The 23,669-nt window shown below is 38.7% G+C and overlaps 1 protein-coding gene across 3 annotated transcripts in view; it reads right to left on the minus strand.

Annotated features, from left to right (window-relative positions):
* HECW1 (HECT, C2 and WW domain containing E3 ubiquitin protein ligase 1) overlaps positions 1-23,669 on the minus strand; it is a gene marked incomplete at both ends in the record, with an annotated part of 472,369 nt that overhangs the window by 173,460 nt on the left and 275,240 nt on the right. For all 3 annotated transcript variants that reach the window (XM_082846645.1, XM_082846644.1, XM_082846646.1), the window contains one exon: positions 3,892-3,967. In XM_082846645.1, the coding sequence (XP_082702771.1) occupies positions 3,892-3,967 (76 nt within the window). The remainder of the gene's footprint in view (positions 1-3,891; positions 3,968-23,669) is intronic.

The raw sequence follows: 23,669 nt of genomic DNA on the forward strand, positions 1-23,669 counted from the left end.
ATTAAAAGGAAGTACAGAGATTTCCCCATATACTGCCTGCCCACACATGCATCGCCTCCCCCATTATCAACATCCCCTACCGGAGTGGTACATTGGTTATAAATGATGAGCCTACATCGACACATCATAATCACAGTTGAGAGATACTTCACTTCTTTTCCCAAAATCCACCGTTTACGTTACAATTCACTCTTGGCATTGTACACGCTCTGGGCATTGACAAATGCATTATGACGTGTACCCATAATTACTGTATCATACAGAGTATTTTCACTGCCCTAAAAATCCTCTGTTCTCTGCCTATTCATCTCTCCTTCCCCTATCTCCCAGCAACCACTGATCTTTTTATCATCTCCATAGTTTTACCTTTTCCAGAGTGTGATATAGTTGAAATCATACAGTACGTAGCGTTTGCAGATTGGCTTTTTTCAATGAGTAATATGCGTTCAAGATTCCTCCATGTCTTTTCATGGCCTGATAGCTCATTTCTTTTTAGCACCGAATAATATTCCATTATCTGAATGTACCACGGTTTATTTATGCATTCAGCTACTGAAAGACATCTTGATGGCTTCCAAGTTTTGGCAATCATAAATAAAGCTGCTGTAAATATCTGTGTTTGGTTTTTGTATGAAAATTACTCCATTTGGGTAATTTCCAAGGAATGTGATCATGGGGTCATGAGGTAAGAGAATGTTTAGTTTTGAAAGAAACTACCACACTGTGTTCCAGAGTGTCTGTGCCATTTTGCAGTCCTACCAGCAATAAATGTGAGTTCCTTTTGCTCCACGTCCTCATCAGCATTTGGTGTTTTCAGTGTTCTGGATTTGAGCTATTCCAATAGGTACATAGCTGGTATCTAGTCGCTGTTTTAATTTGCATTTCCCTAATGGCATATGATGTGGAGTACCGTTTCATATGATTACTTGCCACCTGTATAGCTTCTTTGGTGAGATGGCTGACAAGATCATAAGATCTTTGGCCCATTTTTCAACTGGGTTGTTTGTTTTCATATTGTTGAGTTTTAAGAGTTCTTTGTATATTTTGGATTAACTTTCCTTTATCAGATGCGTCTTTTGCAAATATTTTCTCTGAGTCTGTGGCTTGTCTTCTCATTCCCTTGACATTGTCTTTGGCAGAACAGAAGTTTTTAATTTTAATGAAGTCCATCTTATCAATTTTTTTTCATGCATTGTGTCTTTGGTATTGTATCTAAAAAGGCACCACCCTACCTAAGGTCATCTAGGTTTTCTCCTATGTTATCTTCTAGGAGTTTTCTAGTTTTGTGTTTTACATTTAGGTCTATGACCCATTTTGAGTTAATTTTTGTGAAGGGTATAAGGTCTGTGTCTAGATTCATGTTTTTTTTGCATGTGGATGTCCAGTTGTTCCAGCACCATTTGTGGAAGGGACTATTTTGCTCAACTGTACTGTACTGCTCATATTTCAAAGATCAGCTGACTATATGGGGGTCTATTTCTGGGCTCTCTAGTCTATTTCATTTATCTGTTTTTTTCTTTTTTTCACAAGTACCACACTGTCTTGATTACTGCAGCTTTATAGTAAGTCTTGAAGTTGTGTAGCATCAGTCCTCCAACTTTGATATTCTCCTCAACATTGTGTTGGCTATTCTGGGTCTTTTGCCTCTCATTATAAATTTTAGAATCGGTTTGTCAGAATTCACAAAATGACTTGCTGGAGTTTTGATTGGGATTGCATTGATTCTATAGATTAGTTTGGGAAGACCTGATATCTTTACAATATTAAGTCTTCCCATCCATGAACACGGAATATATCTCCATTTATTTCGTTCTTCTTTGATTTAATTCATTAGAGTTCTGTAGTTTTCCCTATAAACATCTTGTACATATCAACATTTTGTTAGGTTTATACCTAAGTATTTCATTTTGGGGAGGTGCTAATGTAAATGGTATTGCGTTTTTAACTTAAGTTCCATTTGTTCATTGCTGGTATATAGGAAAGAGACTGACTTTTTGTATATCAACTTTGTTATTATCACTTATCAATGGATTTTTAGACACACGTTTGCTTTACTGGGGGCTCACTTAGACATGAAAAGCCTCAGGTGACCATCCATCTCCCAAGGACACTCATGAACTTCATTTCTGTGATCTCAGATCTCTAATATTTATGGCCTACAATATTTGCTGGTTTGATAATAAGTTAAGCAATAGTTTTCCAACTGTGCTGAACAGTCCTGTGCCCTACAGTTTCATGCCATTGTGTCTTCACAAAGACCACGTAGGGTGAAATTGAGTGCATGGGGCTCTGAACTCTGTATATCATTTTAGCCAGAGCAACTCAGTTTTTGTTTATAGTTTTAATTTTGAAATTACTTTAGATTCATAGAAGAGTCTACCCAGTCTCCCTTACTGTTAACAGGTTACAGAACTAAGGTACATGATGAAAACTAAAAAATTAACTAAATTACTCTTAACTATTAACTAATTATGATTAACTAAATGACAGGCTTTTTTTGGATTTCACTGATCTTTCCACAAGTGTACTTTTTTGAGCAGCTCAGTGTTTAATCTGTTTTACCAACTGGATTTCATGTGAGATTTTATTTAGACCAAGGGTCTGCTAGCTGCTGCTTGCCTCAGGCTTTCCCCTACCTCCACTTTATAAACTCTCAATTACTGCTAGTTAGCCACGAAGGAAAAGTAGAACGGTAGCTTCTCTTCTCATCATCTCAACTCATCTAAGGAATGCATCTATTCCTTATTGAATCCTCTTGTACCCTTATGAGGTCAAGGGGTGAGAAATGGAATGTTTCCTGCCATATCAGTAAACAAAGGATGTCACAGGCATCAGCGGCTGCGGCTACCACCCATGGTGAGTTGGTGAGCCCTGAGGAAACTCAGGATATGAAAACACAGGATACTGGCCCCAGATAGCTGAGGTGCATATCAAAGGAATGCAGACTCTTGCATCTTCCCAAACATAGAAAAGCACTAAATGCTTTAACTTGAGGTCATCTGGTTTTCTTTACTTAACAGTAATCTTTTGACATTCAGACTACCTGCCCTTTTGTGCAAAACTCCTATATACAATACCAAGTAGGGTAGATAGCTAGTGGGAAGCAGCCGCATGGCACAGGGAGATCAGCTCGGTCCTTTGTGACCGCCTGGAGGGGTGGGACAGGGAGGGTGGGAGGGAGGGAGACGCAAGAGGGAAGAGATATGGGAACGTATGTATACCTACAGCTGATTCACTCTGTTATAAAGCAGAAACTAACACACCATTGTAAAGCAATTATACTCCAATAAAGACGTAAAAAAAAAAAAAAGAAAACCAGCTGTAACCAATACAATAATAAATTAAAAAAAAAAAAAACTCCTATATATCCTAGCCCTACCCTTGCCTCCTCCGAGCAGTTCTCTTGGGGTTACTTGAGACACTACCTCTCCGGCTTGAAGTCCTAAAAATTCCCACCAAATAAAACATAACTCTCAACTTCTAGGTTGTGTCTATATTTTAGGCAACAGGGGAATGGAGCGGATATTTTAAAATTTTGTTTTACAGGTGGAGAAACCGAGGCACAGAGATGTTGAGTAACTTACAGATAAGAGTCAAATTGAAGGGGTCTCCTGACTGTTGACTGACATTCTTTTTTTTTTTTTTGCAGTACGCGGGCCTCTCACTGTTGTGGCCTCTCCCGTTGCGGAGCACAGGCTCCGGACGCGCAGGCTCAGCGGCCGTGGCTCACGGGCCCAGCCGCTCCGCGGCATGTGGGATCTTCCCGGACCGGGGCACGAACCCGCGTCCCCTGCATCGGCAGGCGGACTCTCAACCACTGCGCCACCAGGGAAGCCCTGTTGACTGACATTCTTATTCACTCCACAAGGCCTTCATATGAGCAATACACACCTGAGAGAGAAAAGCTGATCAGCCTCCGACTTCCTTGCCCTTGCACAGTCTCATCAGAGCCAATACTTTTAAAAATCTGTAAGAAGACAGCAAATGGGAGACAAGCAAAAAAAGCATTGAAATAGATACTTACACTTCAATACAAACACGCTTAATCACAGTTATTTCTGTAGCTACAGAATACAAAGACAGTAGCATTGTGACTTCATTAGGTTACTACTGATTAAAAGAAGGTTTTAGCAACCTAATGTCTTTCCCAGGAATAGAGTGGGAAATGCTAGTGGGGACGAGGGGTACTTTTCAGAGAAATGGAAATCAACAAAAATAACTACTGTAATATTAGAGGCCCTTTATAACCACTTATGTAAACAAGGCCTTTTCACATTCAAATTTGCAAAAGGTATTTATTAAAGCAGACCCTAAGGCAGTAGAATGATAGGTCAATAGATGTTTACTGTTGTAATTACAACATGTTTCCATTAGCAAAGTATAGCGTTAAACTGCTGTGTCTTCATTCCTTCTGATCTGTATTACTACCTAGAGATTTCCAGGAAATTCTGTTCATTAGGGAGGAGACTGAGCATGGCATTAAGAAGCTATTCTGAGGTCTCTTTATTTAACTGCCTTCCTGGGATGTTTCAGAACACAGTTGTTACATGGGTTATCTTCGTCTAGTAGGTGTTTGCAAACCAGGTTGCCAAAATCTTTTACTTTCCATCATTGCTCAATATTTATCTGTTAATGGATTAATCAAAGCAGCTAGAGTCCCTGCTTCCATTCTCTTCTAGGCAAGTTTTACTTAGAAATGATTCTGAGTATTTATTCAAAGGCAGGGTTATCTTTGCATACGTTATATATTTGCAGAAAATAATATACAAATCTGAGCATTGAGGAAATCCATACAGTGTCCACTTTTTAGAAGGTAATCTGTACTGAAGAAGCAAAAAATGCAGAACTCGATGACCTCTTGCGCAAAGTCTCTCTGTTTCGAGGTTCTGTGGGCTTGGTCTCTTCCTACTGCCTCTCAGTATTTTTGTTGCTGGAAGAGTTGTGACTGGATGTGACCATCATCTTGCCTTACATGAGACTGGGAGTAATGACCGGGCATCACTAGGGCTCACAGCTTTCTCCCAAGGAGAATACAAAGGGATTACGAGAACACCTCCTCGTAAAGCAGGTGCCCCTGGTGGGCCTACATGCTCGGCTGCAGCTCGTGTGCCAATCTTCTCAGTATGTCTGCTTTTAGGCCCACATGCAAGAGGCATTTCGGGGATGCTGGGCTGCTCAGCAGAGGGAACAAACGTGGGTGACATACGGAATGGGGTGAGTCAGAACGCTGGTTGGGCTGAAGTATCAGCCCTCTTCACAATGGACAGCCTGCTCCTTCCCAGTCTGTGTTTGTTCTTCTCTTTGCCTGGCTGACCCCAAGCAGCAGAGGTCAACAGTTCAGAGGCTGCATCCTCAGGTTGGACAACTCTCCTAGCTCTCAAAGTGGCCAATGTGCATGGGCCTAATCAGGGTTCAAAATTCCTTCATGTTGAGGATTTGTCTTCATTTTCAAATCTATGCCTGGGCAAAGGCCATGGGAGACTTGGGCAGGCTGGCCACACTCCCTTCCAGTGATGTACCCGCCTATGTGGGACAATTACAATTGACTGTTCCTAATTCTAGTTTAAAGATGTCAACATCTAGCTTGTTCCATCTCAGAACATAAGTTCCTTGAAGGCACAACAAAAAGTATACTTTTAATAGAGTCTTGATCTTACACTGTTTAAAAGGTAGGATTAAACTGCACATTTCATGCTAGTCTAAACAAGCTTAAACTTGCAATGATAACAAAGGATAGGACATCTGTTGCTTCTTATTTAAAACATAATTTTGATCCCTCGTACTTAAATATTTTTCTGCTGGAAATTCAAGGTATTTACAAAAAGGTCCTTCATATTTATTGCATCGAAACAAGCCTGTAGACAAGAAGATAATGTATATTTTTCAGAAGCTACTAAGTTCAGAAGGGAGACACACATTTAAAAACTTCATAAACATTTCCCTAACTCATGGCTTTTTGCTAATGTTATCTATCAAGTCATCTCAGCACCAGACTGATGATACAAAGGGGGAGGCAACAGGTGATAAACATTTTCCAGGAAGTAAAGATGTTTGGGAAGGTTTTGCATCCTGGCTTTTTGCTCAAGATGAGTTCCAGAGGCTGGTCTGAGGTTCAGAAATCTGCTGCATTACAGAGATATGCTCTACCATTTACTGACTGTGAAAATGGTGTGAAGACGCAGGAAAAGTAGTCTCACCCTGGAACAACCTAAGACTGAGGGGAACATCAGGGAATTGCTCATCTTCTCAGGTCTGCACATTCCCTCGGCTTTTCAGCCCGTCTGATGCCCAGTTGTTATTCCAAGCACCGGGCACTGGGTCATGATGTCCCCTCTTAGACGCAGTGCACAGTGTCACCGTGTTTTGCATGCAACTTATTTCCACAACCAAGCCTACTTGGCAAATGGTTTAACAGATTCAAGGCCGAATCTTCTGGGAGGGGGGGATCAAGAGGGTGGAGCAGGAGTGTGTGGGGCTCACCTCCCCCACAAAGACAGTGAAAATTACATCTACATGCAGAACAATTCTCACAGAAAACCAACCGGAAACTGGCAGAAGATCCCTTATACAACCAAAGCTGCAAGAAAGATCCCCATGTAACTGGGTAGGATAAAAAAAAAAAAAAGGCATCAGGATGGGACTGGTGCTCCTGGAAGGGATCTGTGAAGGGGGAGTGTCCGCACAGGAAGGCTCTTGCTCTGAGAAATCCCTGTCTGCTGGGAGGTCTGCTGGGACAGATAGGAAGTTGGAGGAGCCTGTACTCCACTTGCAAGGAGTGTCTGCATGCTGGCTTGCTAGCAATAAGGGCAGAGAGAGACCGGTGTTGATGGCTGCCACCTCTCTGTACCTCCCAGCCCAAAATGCATGCTGGGTGGGGCTGCTAGTACATGCATTAGCTAGGCACTAAAACTCGGGTGGAAGAACCCTGGGAGAGGACTTGGTCTAGCTGCACGGAGACAGCCTAGAGGGCCTGGAGTGTGGTCCAGGCTGCCATGGTTAGTGCACTCGAGATAGGATGTGCGTTCACCATTGGAGCCCTACTATCAGAGTGGTGCCGGGTGGGGCACGGGTCCGCCAACGAAGCCCCACTGTCAGTGTGTTCACAGCAAAGTGCGACTCTGGCTGTTGGCGGGCTTTGCGGAAGACTGATAATGGACTCAGATATCAGTTTCCCTGGTGGCAGCCCCTGGGGAGGAGTATGCAGAGGTTCCTTTCCTGGTGGGTGCACTCCTCACATGGCAGCTTGGAGCCAGATCTCGGTGAAAAGGTCCAGGGAGAGCCCTACCATAGAGGCAGCCTGGGTCCCAGGCAGCAGCACAGCCACCTCAATTCCTGCAGTCACAATGCTCCGGCCCCACTGTCAGCCTAGCACTAGGGTCTGGGATGAACACAACAGAGAAAGGGATGTGACCTTGGGCTGCTTAAGTGCAAAACCGCAGATACCTGCACGGGCAGCGCATAGGTTTGCTGTGACCACAAGGGCCTCAATGGATTCTGTGCTCACCTCCTTGGGGACATAGGACATACAGCAATGGAACCTTATAAAACCCAACCCTCAGGGCTTCTACTCCAACAATTAGGGAGCAGACCCTGCCCCTGACAAGGCTGTGACAGCCATGCAGCAAAGAGGAGGACCCACCCAACATCTGCAGGCTCTGGATACCACATGAATCACACCTCCTATCAAGGGGATAATGGTCAGAACACTGAGGAAATAGCCCTCACACCAAAAATATTGGACTGACACAATCTACACAGGGATGCTCCCACATAAAAACAGCACTTCAAGACCACAATAGATAACTGTTTCTCCTAAATTCATAGAGACAGAGAAATGAAAAAGCAGAGGAACTACTTCCAATTAAAAGAACAAGAAAAAATCCCCTGAGAAAACAAAAATGAAATACCTCTCCAGGCTACTGGACCCCAAGTTGAAAAAGGAAGTAATAGAAACACTAAAGGAATTAATAAATATTACCAGTAGAAATGCAGATCGCTGTAACAATGAACTAGAAACTATAAAGAGAAACCAATCAATATTAGATAACTCAGTTGCCAAGATAAAAACTGATCTAAAAGCAATGAACAGCTGACTAAATAGTGCATAATAATGAATAAGTGATCTGGAAGACAGAATAATGGAAATCACTCAATCAGAACAGCAGACAGAAAGACAAATGAAAAAAATGAAAGCAATGAACAAGATCTATGGGATTATATGAAGTGTGCCAATCTACACATAATACAGGTTTGAGGAGGAGAAGAAAGAGAGAAGGGGACAGAAAATGAAAAAATGTATTTGAAGAAATTATGGCTGAAAACTTCCCAAACCTAAAGAAGGAAACAGGTATCGAGGTACAGGAACACAAACAAACCCACATTAAGACATATCATAATTAAAATGGCAAAAGTTAAACATAAAGAGAGGAGCACCAAGAGAAAAACAGTCAGTTACAAGGAAACCCCCATAAGCCTGTCAGTTGATTTCTCTACAGAAACTTTGCAGGCCAGAAGGGGGTAGCATGATATATTCAAAGTCCTGAAAGGGAAAAACCTGCAACCTAGGGTATCTACCCAGCAAGATTATCATTCAGAATAGAAGGAGAGAAAAGAAATTTCTCGGACAAGCAAAAACTAAAAAATACAGTAATACTAAACCTATCATGAAAGAAATATTGAAAGGTATTTTCTAAATTGGAGAGAAGCAAAAATCTACAGGAAAGGGAAAAATCACAATAGGAAAGGCAAATATATAAAAGGACAGAAGATCACTTAAATAAGCCAGTCCATAGATTAAAAAATAAAACCATTTTTGTAAAAGTGATCATAACCTCAATATAGTAAAAGGATAAACATGAAGATGTAAAATAGGGTATCAAAACCACAGAATGTGGGAGAGGGGAGTTAAAAAATATGGATTTTAAAAAAACGTGTTTGAACTTACATGACTATCAGTCTAATCAAGTAGATATAGCTATGGGTTACACTTGAAAACCAAGGTAACCACAAATCAAAAATATACAATAGATTCACAAAAATAAAAAAGAAAGGAACTCAAGCTTAATACAAAAGAAAACCATCAAACCACAAAAGGAAAAATAAAAAGAACAAACGTGGGATTCCCTGGTGGTGCAGTGGTTGAGAATCTGCCTGCCGATGCAGGAGACATGGGTTCGTGCCCCGGTCTGGGAGGATCCCACGTGCCGTGCGGCGGCTGGGCCCGCGAGCCATGGCCACTGAGCCTGTGCGTCCGGAGCCTGCACTCCGCAGTGGGAGAGGCCACAGCGGTGAGAGGCCCGTGTACCAAAAAAAAAAAAGAAAAACAAGGTTTAAAATGGCAATAAATACATACTTAACAATAATATCTTTAAATGTCAATGGACTAAATACCCCAATCAAAAGATACAGAATGGCAGACTGGATAAACAAACTAAGAACCTACAATATGCTGCCTACAGGAGATCCACTTTAGGCCAAAAGACACAGATAGATTGAAAGTGGAGATAGAAAAAGATATTTCATGCAAATATAAACAACAAGATAGCAGAAGTAGCAACACTCATATCAGAGAAAATAGACTTTAAAACAAAGTTTGGAAAGAAAGACAAAGAAGGACACTATATAATGATAAAGGGATCAATACAAGAAGAGGATATTATACTCGTTAACATATATGCACCCAGTATAGGAGCACCTAGATATATAAAACAAATACTAGCAGACATGAAGGGAGAAACTGACAGGAATACAATTATAGTAGGAGACTTTAATACCCCTCTGACATCAATGGACAGACCTTCCAGACAGAAAATCAATAAGGCAACAGAGATCCTAGAAGACACAACAGAGCCATTGGACTTATTGATATCTGCAGGACATTACATCCAAAAAGCTCAGAATACAAATTCTTTTCAAGTACACACGGAACATTTTCTAGGATTGACCAGATACTAGGACACAAAACAAGCCTCAACAAATTTAAGAGGATAGAAATTATTTCAAGCATCTTTTCTGACAACAATGGTATGAAACTAGAAATCAACCACAGAAAGAAAAAGAGGAAAAAAACCCACAATCACATGGAGACTAAACAATATGTTATTAAAAAAACCAATGGATCGGGGCTTCCCTGGTGGCGCAGTGGTTGAGAGTCCGCCTGCCGATGCAGGGGATGCGGGTTCGTGCCCCGGTTGGGGAGGATCCCACATGCCGCGGAGCAGCTGGGCCCGTGAGCCATGGCCTCTGAGCCTGCGTGTCTGGAGCCTGTGCTCCACAACGGGAGAGGCCACAACAGTGAGAGGCCCACATACCGCAAAAAAAAAAAAAACCAAAAACTAAAAAACCAATGGCTCAACAATGAAATCAAGGAGGAAATCAGAAAATACCTTGAGACAAATGATAATGAAAACACAACCTTACAAAATGTATGGGATGCAGCAAAAGCAGTTCTAAGAGGCAACTTCATAGCAATACAGGCCTTCCTCAAGAAACAATCTTGAGGCCTTCCTCAAGAAAAATCTCAAATAAACAACCTATCCTAACACCTAAAAGAACAGGAAAAAGAACAAACAAAACCCAAAGTCAGCAGTAGGAAGGAAATAATAAAGATCAGAGAGGAAATAAATAAAATAGAAATTTAAAAAACAATAGAAAAGATCAATAAAACCTAGAGCTGCTTTTTTGAATAGACAAAAAAAAGTTGACAAACTTCTAGCCAAGCTCACCAAGAAGAGAGAGGAGCCAAATAAACAAAATAAGAAATGAAAGAGGAGAAATAATAACTGATACTGCAGAAATATAGAAAATCATAAAAGACTACTATGACAACAAACCGGACAACCTAGAAGAAATGGACAAGTTTCTAGAAACATATAGCCTGCCATAATTGAGTCAAGAAGAAACAGATAATTTGAACAGACCAATCACAAAGCACAATAGAATCTGTAAAAACAAAACAAAAAACAAACAAACATAACTCCCTGCAAACAAAAGTCCAGGACCAAATGGCTTCCCTGGGGAATTCTACCAAACATACAAAGAAAAATTTATACCAATCCTTCTCAAACTATTCTAAAAGAAGAACTTATGTCAATCCTTAAACTATTCCAGAAGACTGAAGAGGAGGGAAAACTCCCAAAGTCATTCTATGAAGCCACCATCATCTTGATACCAAAACCAAAGATATTACAAATAAAGAAAATTACAGGTCAACATCTCTGATGAATATAGATGCAAAAAATCTCAACAAAATATTAGCAAACTGTATCCAACAATACATAAAAAGGACCATACACCATGATAAACTTGGATTCATTCCAGGGTCACAAGGATGGTATGACATAAGGCAAATCAATGCGATACAACACATAGTAACAAAAGAAGAGACAAAAACATATGATCATCTTAAGAGATGTACACAAACCATTTGATAAAATTCAACATCCATTCAACATCCAAAATTCTCAGACAAACCATTTGATAAAATTCAACTTCCATTGGATAAAATTCAAAGTGAGTATAAAGGGAATATATCTCAACATAATAAAAGCCATTTATGACAAACCCACAGCCAATATAATACTCAGCGGTGAATAGCTGAAAGCCTTCCTGCTAAAATCTGGAACAAGATAGGGATGCCCACTCTCACCACTTCTCTTCAACATAGTATTGGAAGTCCTAGCCACAGCAATCAGACAAGAAAAAGAAATAAAAGGTATCCCAATTGGAAGGGAAGTGATAAAACTGCCATTATTTGCAGATTACATGATACTACATACAGAAAACCCTAAAGTCTCCAAACAAAAACTACTAGAACTGATAAACAAATTCAGCAGAGCAGCGGGATACAAGATTAACATACAGAAATCTATTGCATTTCTTTGCACTTACAATGAAATACCAGAGTGAGAAAGTTAAAAAAAAAGATCCCATTTAAAATCACATTAAAAAACCCCAACAACCTAGGAATAAACTTAACCAAAGAGGTAAAAGATCTATATGCTGAAAACTATAAAACACTGATAAAGGAAACTGAAGATGATTCAAAGAAATGGAAAGATATCCCATGCTCTTGGATTGGAAGAATTAATATTGCTAAAATGGCCATACTACCCAAAGCAATCTATAGATTTAATGCAACCCCTATTAAAATACCCATGACATTTTCCACAGAACTAGAATAATCCTAAAATTTACATGGAACTACAAAAGACCCAGAATTGTCAAAACAATACTGAGGGAAAAGAACAAAAGCTGGAAGCATAACCCTTCCAGATTTCAGACAATGATAGAAAACTACAGAAATCAAAGAGTGTAGCATTGGAACAAATACAGGCATATAAATCAATGGAACAGAATAAAGAGCCCAGAAATAAACCCATACACCTATGGTCAATTAATCTATGACAAAGGAGGCAAGAAGATACAATGGAGAAAATGGACAGCCTCTTCAGTAAGTGGTGTTGGGAAAGCTGGACAGCTACCTGTAAATCAGTGAAATTAGAACACTCCCTCACACCAAATATATAAATTAACTCAAAATGGTTCAGAGATCTAAATATTAGATATGACACCATAAAATTCCTAGGAGAAAATGTAGGCAAAACATTCTCAGACATAAATCATAGCAATGTTTTCTCAGATCAGTCTCCCAAGGCAAAAGAATTAAAAGCAATGATAAACAAATGGGATTGAATCAAACTTATAAGCTTTTGCACAGCAAAGAAAACCATCAACAAAATGAAAAGACAACCTATGGAATTGGAGAAAGTATCTGCAAATGATGAAATCAACAAAAGGTTAGTATCCAAAATATACAAACAGCTCATACAACTCAATATCAAACAAACAAACAATCAAAAAATGGGCAGAAGACCTAAATATACATTTCTACAAAGAAGACATACAGATAGCTAACAACCACAGGAAAAGATGCTCAACATGGCTAATTATTAGAGAAATTTCTATCAAAACCACAATGAGGTATCACCTCACACTGGTCAGAATGACTACCAAAATGTCTACAAATAATAATGCTGGAGGGGGTGTGGAGAAAAGGGTACCCTCCTACACTGTTGGCGGGAATGTAAATTGGTGCAACCACTATGGAAAACAGTGTGGAGATTCCTTAAAGAACGAAAAATAGAGTACCACATGATTTAGCAATCCCATTCCTGGGCATATATCCAGAAAAACACAAACACTTTAATTAGAAAAGATATATGCACCCCGCTGTTCTTAGCAGCACTATTTACAACAGTCAAAACATGGAAACAACCAAGTGCCCACCAACAGACAATTGGTTTAAGAAGATGTGGTATACTGATATACAATGGAATATTACTCAGCCATAAAAAAGAATGTAATAATGCCATTGGCAGCAACATAGATGGACCTAGAGAATATCATACTAAGTGAAGTAAGTCAGGCAAAGAAAGACAAATATTATATATCATTTATACGTGAAATCTAAAAAATAATACAAATGAATGTATATATAAAACAGAAACAGACTCACAGACACAGGAAACTTATGGTTACCAAAAGGGAAAGGGAGAGAGGGAAGGAATAAATTAGGAGTATGGGATTAACAGATACAAACTACATAAGGTAGACAAGCAACAAGGATTTATTGTATAGCACAGGAAACTACATTCAATATCTTGTAATAACCTATAATGGAAAATAATCTGAAAAAATGTATATATAATTGAATCACTTTGCTATATACCTGAAACACAATATTGTAAATTAACTATACTGTAATAAAAGAAAGTAGTTTATATCTACACAGATGAACATTTTTTATTACTAGAGTGAGACAATTTATCACCAGTTTTATTCCTTCTTATGTATGCATTTGAGACAACTGTTCATATATAGAAGTAGGTGCAAATACAAGCAGCTTTATTATAGTAATGTCCTTCATTTTCTTTAAATCTCTACAAGCTATGTACAAAACAAAAACATAGTAATCAATCAGTAAAAATTAATTTACATTGCCTATCCACTGACAATCCCCTTAAGTCTTCCTTCAGCTCTAACGAGAGCCAAGAATTGGAACCACCTGAGTTGCAAAAGGCAATCACGGCAATCACTGCAGCCACTCACTTTCTCAACAAGCACCAGGATCCTGAAATGCCCGCTTGGTTGCTCCCTAGATGCTTCTCCACCCCCAAGCCAATGCACATAGTAAGATCTAGAATGGGTGAGACCGATGCCTTTCCTTAATTACATGTGAAAGAGGAAGGGTGAAAGAAGTTGGAAGCGAGAACCTACAGACCACGGGCAATTCTCAGGCAGATCAATTTCAGCAAAGCAAACATATGGAAACTGAGAATCTGGAATCATTGTTCCCGTTACTCCTGGGAATGCCATCATATATGCCCAGGGAAATATTTACCCCAGGTTGAAAACAGGTGGGATAGGTGAAAGGGGTAACACCTGGTTTTGAGATAGAGAAATGCTAACTGTAGATGGTTGAGAACTACCTGAGAGACAGATGCCTAGCTGAGGTGGCAATGATACTCTGAGCATATGTGTGAACTATTTCGCATTCCAGAGATTCCCAGAAATATTTGGTGATAAAAACTGGATTTCTTGCAGTCAATATGATGGTATCCCAGAGTATCTGACCATGTAAATGAAACAGCATCCAACTTTTAAATAAGAGGAAAAAGCTGTTCCCCATCATCTCATGAATCACCCAAAATCAACAAGGAAAAGAAAAACAAAAAGGCAAACTCCGTCTTCAATAAAACCACAAGATATCTATAACTCTGAGCACAATATATGAAGTGTGGCCTCCATATGCACTGGAGGTAAAATTGGGGTGTGGGAAGACACCAAGTCAAGATGCACAGGACTACAAATGAGGAGAAAAAAGGCAGTGCACGCACCTTGGGATATACTGAAGAAATATGCAAAAGAAGAAAAAGATATTGAAAGGTATACCATGTTCTTGACATGATAACAATTTCAACATGATAACAATTTCAGCACTTTCTTAATCTTTATTTTTATACGATCCCAATGAAACTACACAGAGGAGTTAAAATTAGAGAAGCCGACTCAAATTCTCCTATGGGAGAAAGAAAAATCAAGAACAAACTGGATTCTAAAAGGGGAAAATAACGAGGAAAAAATGCTATAGAAGATACTTAACAGTATAATGAAGCTAGAGTCATTAAAACAGTGTGGTGCTAGTACATGAATAGCCATAGCAACAAAATAGACTAGAAAGTCCAGAAATAGACCAAAAATATTTTTAAAAACCATACAGGAATTATAATAAAGGTGAATTTTCAAATCAGTGGAGAAAATATGGATTATTTAATAAATGGTGTTGGGACATCTGGATAGTAAATCCGGAAGAAGAAAACACATTTGGATTAATATCTCATATTATATAATAGAAAAAATTCCAAATTGATCAAATATTTAAAATTTAAAACCAAAATCATAAGAGCATTAGGGAAAAAGTGGACGAACATTTTTAAAATATCGAAGTTGAAAAGCTCTTCCTACAGGTTAAGAAAAACCCTGAAGTCACAAAAGAAAACACTGATAAACTCAACTCTGGAAAAAATTAAAATGCATACATGGAAAAACCACCATATATCAAAAGATAAATGACAAACCTGCATAAGTATTTCCAACTCACATTATATTCAAAAGCCCAATTTCTTTCACGTCTAAGAAACAAAAACGACGACCAAAGGAAAAGAAGCATGAACAAAGCATATCAAAAGACAATTCATAGAAAGGAAAATCAAACAATTCTAAAAATCAAGAGGTATTCAACCTCAGGCCCAATAAGAAAAAATGCCAATCAAAACTACAAGCTCTCAGTTTTCACCTGTCACGGTGGCAATGAGCAAAAAGTTTGAGAACTTACCAGCGCGACCTGCCAGGTTTCGAGCTGTCTTTCGACTCCATTCCCACCCTTCTAAACTGTGACGCTGGAGCGGAGACTGCTCACCGCGTCTCTGCTTTGCCACCTGGCGCCTGCGCAGGCACTGCCAATAGGAGACGCCACAGTGAAAGGAGGAGGCTGAAAGAGGAAGAAGGGACTAGCTCCGCCCTCTCTGCTTCCTGTGCTGGTCCACGTTAGCCCAGCAACTGTTTCCACCTGCAGCGTCAATGCTTCACCTTTGCAGCAGCAGAATCCAGTTTTGGGTTTTTTTCCAGCACTTTAAGATTCAGTCTGACCTTTTCCATCTCAGTGAAGCATCAGTAACCTTCTCAGAAGTCAGGTCCAGGCCCATGGGGTCCCTCCTCCAAGCTCACAGCACGGCTGAATAAAATCCTCCTCCAAAGAGGTCTGCGTTTCAATACCGCGAGGTCCCTCCTCTAAGCTTCTAAGTTGATTATTTCAATCTCTTCACTTGCTCCTCGAGCCTTACAGATGGCGGCTGTTTTTGCAATTGCTACCTCCCTGATACCTTAGGATTCTCTTCTTGTTTTCTTAACAGCTTTATACCTGTTTAACAATTATTCATATGAAACTCTAAGTAATTGGTATGGCGTCTAATTGGCTCTTAACTGGTACAGTGGTTAAAGGTGTGGAGACACAGGGAGCCTCATACATCATTGGGGAGAATGTTAATTGATACACACGCATACACCCAAGAAAGCTGGCAATTGACCATTAATCTCACGTCTAGGAGCTTATCACAGCTTTACTTATTTGTGTGTGAAATACTGTGTATAAAAGGAAATTTATTGTAGGTTTGTTTATATAAAGCAAAAGATTGGAGGGAAAATTAAAGGTTAATCAATAAAGGAATGTTAGATAAATTACAATGTATTCATTAGTGAAACACCTTGCAGAAATTAAATACTTTTTTTTTTTACGTAAAAAAAACCCCTGATCTGTTGGTGGCCTGCAGAAGAGTATATAAGGTTACAGTAAGTCCCCTACATATGAACCTTAAAGTTGCAAACTTTCAAAGATGCGAACGTGCAGTCGCACATTCAATTACGTAAGTTAGTTCACGTGTCTGGTGTACATTGTCACGTGCATGCATCCTCTACAAGTGGTTGTGCTTTGTGTACTTTGCTGTATTGTATAGAGTACAGTAGTACTGTATCTTTATTTCAAGCACAGGATGTCTGGAAGCAAGCGTCAAAGCAGCAGTGACGTAGCTGGTACTGCTAAGAAGCGCCAAATGATAACGATGGAAACAAATGTGAAAATAATCGAGAGTGGAGTGAGGCCATCACCGTGAATGGGGTTTGGAAGAACCTTTGCCCACAGTTTGTTCGTGATTTTCCTGGATTTGAGAAGGTAGATGAGTCCAAAGAGATCTTCAGCAACTTAGTGACACTCAGCAAGAAGCTGGAGCTAGATCTGCAAGAGGACAACTTCACTGAACTCCTTGTTGTGCAACATGAGAAGCTTACTAATGAAGACCTGATGGAATTGGAGGCCCAGAGAAGGGACTAAGAGAGACAAGAGGAAGAAGTAACTGAAGAGATTCATGATGCAGGAAATAGCAAGAGGATTTTCTTTATTTGAGGAGGCACTGTTAGATTGTGAGGCACAGGACCCGAACATAGAATGGTACATGAAGGTTACAGCAGCCGTTCAGGGTGCAATCCAGTGCTACCGTGTCATCTATGATGAGAAAAATAGAGCTACTACCCAGACATCACTGGATCAGTTTTTCAAGAGGGTAGATAGAATTGAATCCAGCAAGGAACCAGAACCTGTTCAATCAATGTCAGGTGTGAGTGAACTTGCAGCTTGCCCTCCATCTCCTATTACTGACGATCCTTCAGCTCTACCATCTCCCACCTCCTCTCCCTCCTCCAGTCAGTAAGTCTTCTTGCCTGTTCACTCGATGCCAGCCCCTGTATGCCAGCTGTTGTACTGTAATAATGTACTTTTCAAGGTACTGTACTGTAAGATTAAAATGTTTTCTTTGGGATGTCCCTGGAGGTCCAGTGGTTAAAACTACCTGCTTCCAAAGCAAGGGGCGATGGTTCGATCCCCGGTTGGGGAGATAAGATCCCACATGCTGTGCAGCGTGGCCAAAAAAAAGTTTTCTTTATTTTTTGTGTTTGTTTGTTTTTTATGTATTATTTGTGTGAAAAGTATTGTAAACCTAAAACAGTACAGTACCATATAGCCGATTGTGTTAGTTGGGTACCTAAGCTAGCTTTGCTGGACTTACAAGCAATTGGACTTTACAAACGTGCTCTCAGAATGGAACTCTTTTGTATGTGGGACTTACTAGAGTCCCACTTACTAATTTTTACTTTGTTGCTTGTTGTTGTGGTGTTATATCCAAAATATCGTTACAAAGACCAATGTCAAGGAGCTTTTTCTCTATGTATTCCTTGGGGGGTTTTATGGTTTCAGGTCTTTCATTTAAGTCTTTAATCCATTTCAAGTTAATTTTTGTGAGTGGTGTAAGACAGGGGTCTAATTCATTCTTCTGCATGTGGCTATCTAGTTTACCCAATACCATTTATTGAAAACACTATCCTTTCCCTACTGAGTGTTCTTGGCTCCCTTGTCTAATATTAGTTGACTGTATACTCGAGGGTTTATGTCTGAGCTCTCATTTCTGTTCCATTGGTCTGTTTCTATTTTTATGCCAGTACCATACTCTTGATTACTACTGCTTTGTAGTATAGTTTGAAATCAGAAAGCATAATACCTCCAGTTTTGTTCTTCTTTCTCAGAATTGCTTTGGCTATTTGGAGTCTTTTGTGGCTCCATACAAATTTTAGGATTTTTTTTCCTATTTCTGAGAAAAATGCCATTAGAATTTTGATAGGGATTGCAATGAATTTATAGGTGGCTTTCAGTAGTGTGGACATTTAAAAAAAATTAATTATTTCACTCCATGAGCATGGAATGTCTTTTATTTGTGTCTTAATTTCTTTCATCAAAGTTGAGTACTTTTCAGTGTACAGACAGATCTTTTTCCTCCTTAGTTAAATGTATTTTTTTTCCTGAATAACTTTACTGAATCAAAGATGGGTCACTAAGGAAATATATAATTATAACATGGTTAACTACATTTCTAAGTTTTTCATTGTTCTTGATGCTACTGTGAATGGGATTTTTTGCTTTCTTTTTATATTTTGTTAATATATAGGAATACAATTGATTTCTGTATGTTGATCTTGTATCCTGCAACTTTCCTGAATTAATTGACTAGTTCGAATAGTTTTTTGGTATAGTCTTTAGAATTTTCTCTATATAAGATCATGTTATTGCAAACAGACAATTTTACTTCTTTCTTTCCAATTTGTATGTCTTTTATTTCTTTTTCTTGTCTGATTACTCTGGCTAGGACTCCAGTACTATGTTGAATAGAGTTGGTGAGACTAGACACCTTTGTCTTGTTCCTGATATTAGGGGAAAAGCCTTCAACCTTTCACTGTTGAGTATGATGTTAGCTCTGAGCTTGTTATATATGGCCTTTATTACCTTGAGGTATGTTCCTTCTATGCCCTATTTGCTCTGTGTTCTTTATCATCATGTGTTTTCTGCATCTGTTGACATAATCATTTGATTTTTATTTCATTCTGTGTTTCTCATTGATTGGTTTGCATATGTTGATTTGCATACTGTTGCATATTTGCATCCCAGGGATAAATCCTACTTGGTCATATTGTATGATTCTTTTAATGTGCAGTTGAATTATGTTTGATAATATTTTGTTGGGAATTTTTGTATCTATATTCATCAGAGATATTGGTCTGTAGTGTTTTTCTTTTTCTTGTAGTGTCCTTATTTGGCTTTGGTATCAATGGTAATGCTAGCCTTGTAAAATTAGTTTGTAAGTGTTCCTTCCTCATCAATTTTTTTGAAGTTTGCAAAGGATTGACATTAATTCTTTAAATGTTTGATTGAAATAATTGATAAATCATCTGGTCCTGGGCTTTTCTTTGGGGAGTTTTTTAGTTACCGATTCAGTCTCCTTACTCATTATTGATCTGTTCAGAATTTCTATTTCTTCATGATTCAGTTTCAGTAGGTTGTATGTTTCTAGGAATTTATCCATTTCTTCTAGGTTATCCAACTTGTTGGTGTAAAATTGTTCGTAGTAGTAGCTTATTATCCTTTGAATTTCTGTGGTATCAGTTGTAATGTCTCCTCTTTCATTTCTGATTTTGAGTCTTCTCTCTTTTTCTCTTAGTGTAGCTAAAGATTTCTCAGTTTTGTTTATCTTTTCAAAAAATTAGGTTTTAGTTTGTTAGGCTTTTCTATTGTTTTTCTGGTCTCTAGTTTACTTCTGCTCAGATTTTTGTTATATCTTTCTTTCTCCTAACTTTGGGCTTGGTTTTCTCTTTTTTTTTTTGGTCAGTTCCTTTAAATATAAATTTAGCTTATTCATTTGATATATTTCTTTCTTCTTACTGTAGGCATTTATTTTTATAACCATCTCACTTAAAACCGTTTTTGCAGCATCCCAGATTTTTTTTTTATTGGAGTATAATTGCTTTACAATGTTGTGCTAGTTTTTGCTGTACAATGAAGTGAATCAGCTATATGTATTCATGTATCTTCTCCCTCTTGGACTTCCCTCCCATCCTCCGCATCTAGATCATCACAGAGCACCCAGCTGAGCTCCCTGTGCTATACAGCAGGTTCCCGCTTGCTATCTATTTTACACATTGTAGTGTATTTATGTCAAACCTAATCTCCCAATTCATCCCACCCTCCCCTTCTCCCACTGTGTCCACACGTCCATTCTCTATGTCTGCATCTCTATTCCTGCCCTGCAATATGTTCATCTGTACCATTTTTCTATATTCCACATATATGCGTTAATATATGATATTTGTTTTTCTATTTCTGACTTACTTCACTCTGTATGACAGACTCTAGGTCCATCCATATCTCTACAAGTGACCCAATTTCGTTCCTTTTTATGGATGAGTAATATTCCATTATATATATATATATACCATATCTGCAGCATCCCATAGGTTTTAGTATGTTATATTTCCATTTTCATTTGTCTCAAGGTATCTTCGGATTTCCCTTTGACCCAGTGGTTGTTCAGGAATGTGTTGTTCAATTTCCATGTATTTGTGAATTTTCCAGCTTTCCCTCTGTTACTGCTTTCTAGTTCCATACCTGTGTGGTTGGAAGAGAGATACTTGGTATGATTTCAATCTTTTCAGATTTGCTAAGCTACCTTTGTGATCTATCATATGATCTGTCCTGAAGAATGTTCCATGTGTGCTTGAGAACAATGTGTATTTTGCTACTGCTAGATGGGATGTTTTATATATGTCCATTAGTTCTATTTGATCTAAAGTATGGTTCAAGTCCAACATTTTCTTATTGGTTTTCTATCTATATGACCTATCCATTGTTGAAATTAGGGAACTGGAGTTTCCTACTATTATTGTATTATTGCCTGTGGCTCTCTTCAGATATGTTAGTACTTGTTTAATATATGTTGGGGCTCCAATGTTGGGGGTACATATACATCTATAATTGTTGTATCTTCTTGATGAATAGGCACTTTTATCATTATATAATGACCTTCTTTGTATCTTGTTAGAGTTTTTGGCTTAAAGTCTACTTTGTCTGATATAACTATAGCTACCCCTGCCCTTTTTTGGCTTCATTTGCATAGAATATCTTTTTCCATTCTTTTATCTTGAGCTTATGTGTGTCCTTAAAGCTAATTCTCTTGTTGTCAACATAAGTTGTGCCTTTAAAAAAAAATTCCATGTAGCTACTCTATGTCTTCTGATTGGAGAATTCAATCCACATACATTTAGAGTTCTTATTGATAGATAAGGACTTACTAGTGCCATCTTAAGAACTGTTTTCTGGCTATTTTGAAGTTCCCTTGTTCCTTTCTTCCTCTCTTACTGCTTTCCTTTGTGAATTGATGATTTTCGATAGTGGTATGCTCTGAGCTTCTCTTTATCTTTTGTGAATCCAATTTAACTTTTTATTTTGTGGTCACCGTGAGGCTTACAGAAAACATTTTATAGATATAATCATCTATTTTATGCTGATAACTAAACTTTGATTGTATACAAAACTCTACCCTTTTACTCCCCTTGTCTTTAATGTTTTTGATGTCACAATTTACCTCTTTTTATATTGTGTATCCATTAACAAATTATTGTAGCTACAGTTATTTTTAATACTCTTGTCCTTTTCCTTTATCCTAAAGTTATGTGGTTTACCCTCCACTATATTATAGTATTAGACTATCCTGAATCTGACTATATACTTACCCATATCAGTGTGTTGCACATTTTCATACGTTTTCATGGTACTAATTAACATGTTTTCATTTCAGCTAAAAGAATTCCTTTCAAGCATTTCTTGTAAGGTAAGTCTAGTGGTGATAAACTCCCTTAGTTTTTGTTTGCCTGTAAAAGTCTTTATTTTGCCTTCATTTCTGAAGGACAGATTTGCCAGGTAAAGTATTCTTGGTTGGCATTTTTTTTCTTTCAGTACTTTGAATATATCATCCCACTCTCTACTGGCCTCTGAAGTTTCTGCTGAGAAATCTGCTGATAGCCTTATGAGCGTTCCCTTATAAGTTAACAAGTTTTTCTCTTGCTGCTTTAAAATTCAATTTGTCTTTGATTTTTGATGGTTTTATTATTATGTGTCTTAGAGAAGATCATTTATAGTTGATTTTGTTTGGTGAGCTTCATGAACTTGGTGATACAAATCTCTCCCCAGATTTGGGCTTCTCAGCCATTATTTCTTTAAATAAGCTTTCTGCTGCCTTTTCTCTCTCTTCTCCTTCTGGAACTCTAATATTTTGTAAATTGGTTCTTTTGATGGTATCCCATAGATCATGTAGATTTCATCACTCTTTTTCATTCTTTTCATCTTCTTGCTCCTCTGGATAATTTCAATTGATCTGTCTTCAAGCTCACTTATTCTTTCTTCTGCTTGGTCAAGTCTGCTCTCTATTGTATTCTTCAGTTTATTCATTGTATTCATCGACTCCAAAATTTCTGTTTAGTTCTTTTTTATGTTTTCCAAGTCTTTGTTTAATTTCTTATTTTATTCTTGTATTGTTTTCCTGATACTGTTGAATTACGTATCTGTGTTCTCTTGTATCCCTCTGAGTATCTTTAGAACAATCATTTTGAATTTTTGGCCAGGTAATTCTTAGACTTCTGTTTCTTTGGGGCCAGTTTGGAGGTTTACTGTATTCCTTTGGTGGAATCACATTTCCCTGATTCTTCATGATCCCTGTAGGCTTGCATAGGGGTCTGTGCAATTTAAGAAGCAATCATCTCTTCCAGACTCTATAGACTAACTGTGGTAAGGGAAGACTTTCACCTGTGGCTGGAACATGCTGGAGCATGCTGTGACCTCAGGTCTAGTGTTGCAGGGTGCTAACTGCAGGGGCTTTTGGAAGCTCTGAGTCTAGGGGGACACAGTGTCTCTTTGGCCCAGGCTGTTGGGGTTTACAGCATTGACAACTTTTTGGTTCACTGATCACTGTTGGGGGGCGTCTGTTGTGGCTGCCAGGGCTATTGTGGTCTTCAGCAGTCTCTCCAGGTCCAGCAGCTAGGGACCAGGGCACACAGTGGTGGTGGCCAGAGCCAATGGTGTGCACACACTCAACTGTGAGGTGCAGCTGCAGGTGCTGTGTAGTGGCAGGGGCCAGTTGCAGACACACATGTAGTGGTGAAGGCCAAGGCAGGCAGCAAGG

Source organism: Leucopleurus acutus (assembly GCF_964270905.1).
Source record: "Leucopleurus acutus genome assembly, chromosome: 9".
NCBI lineage: Eukaryota > Metazoa > Chordata > Mammalia > Artiodactyla > Delphinidae > Leucopleurus > Leucopleurus acutus.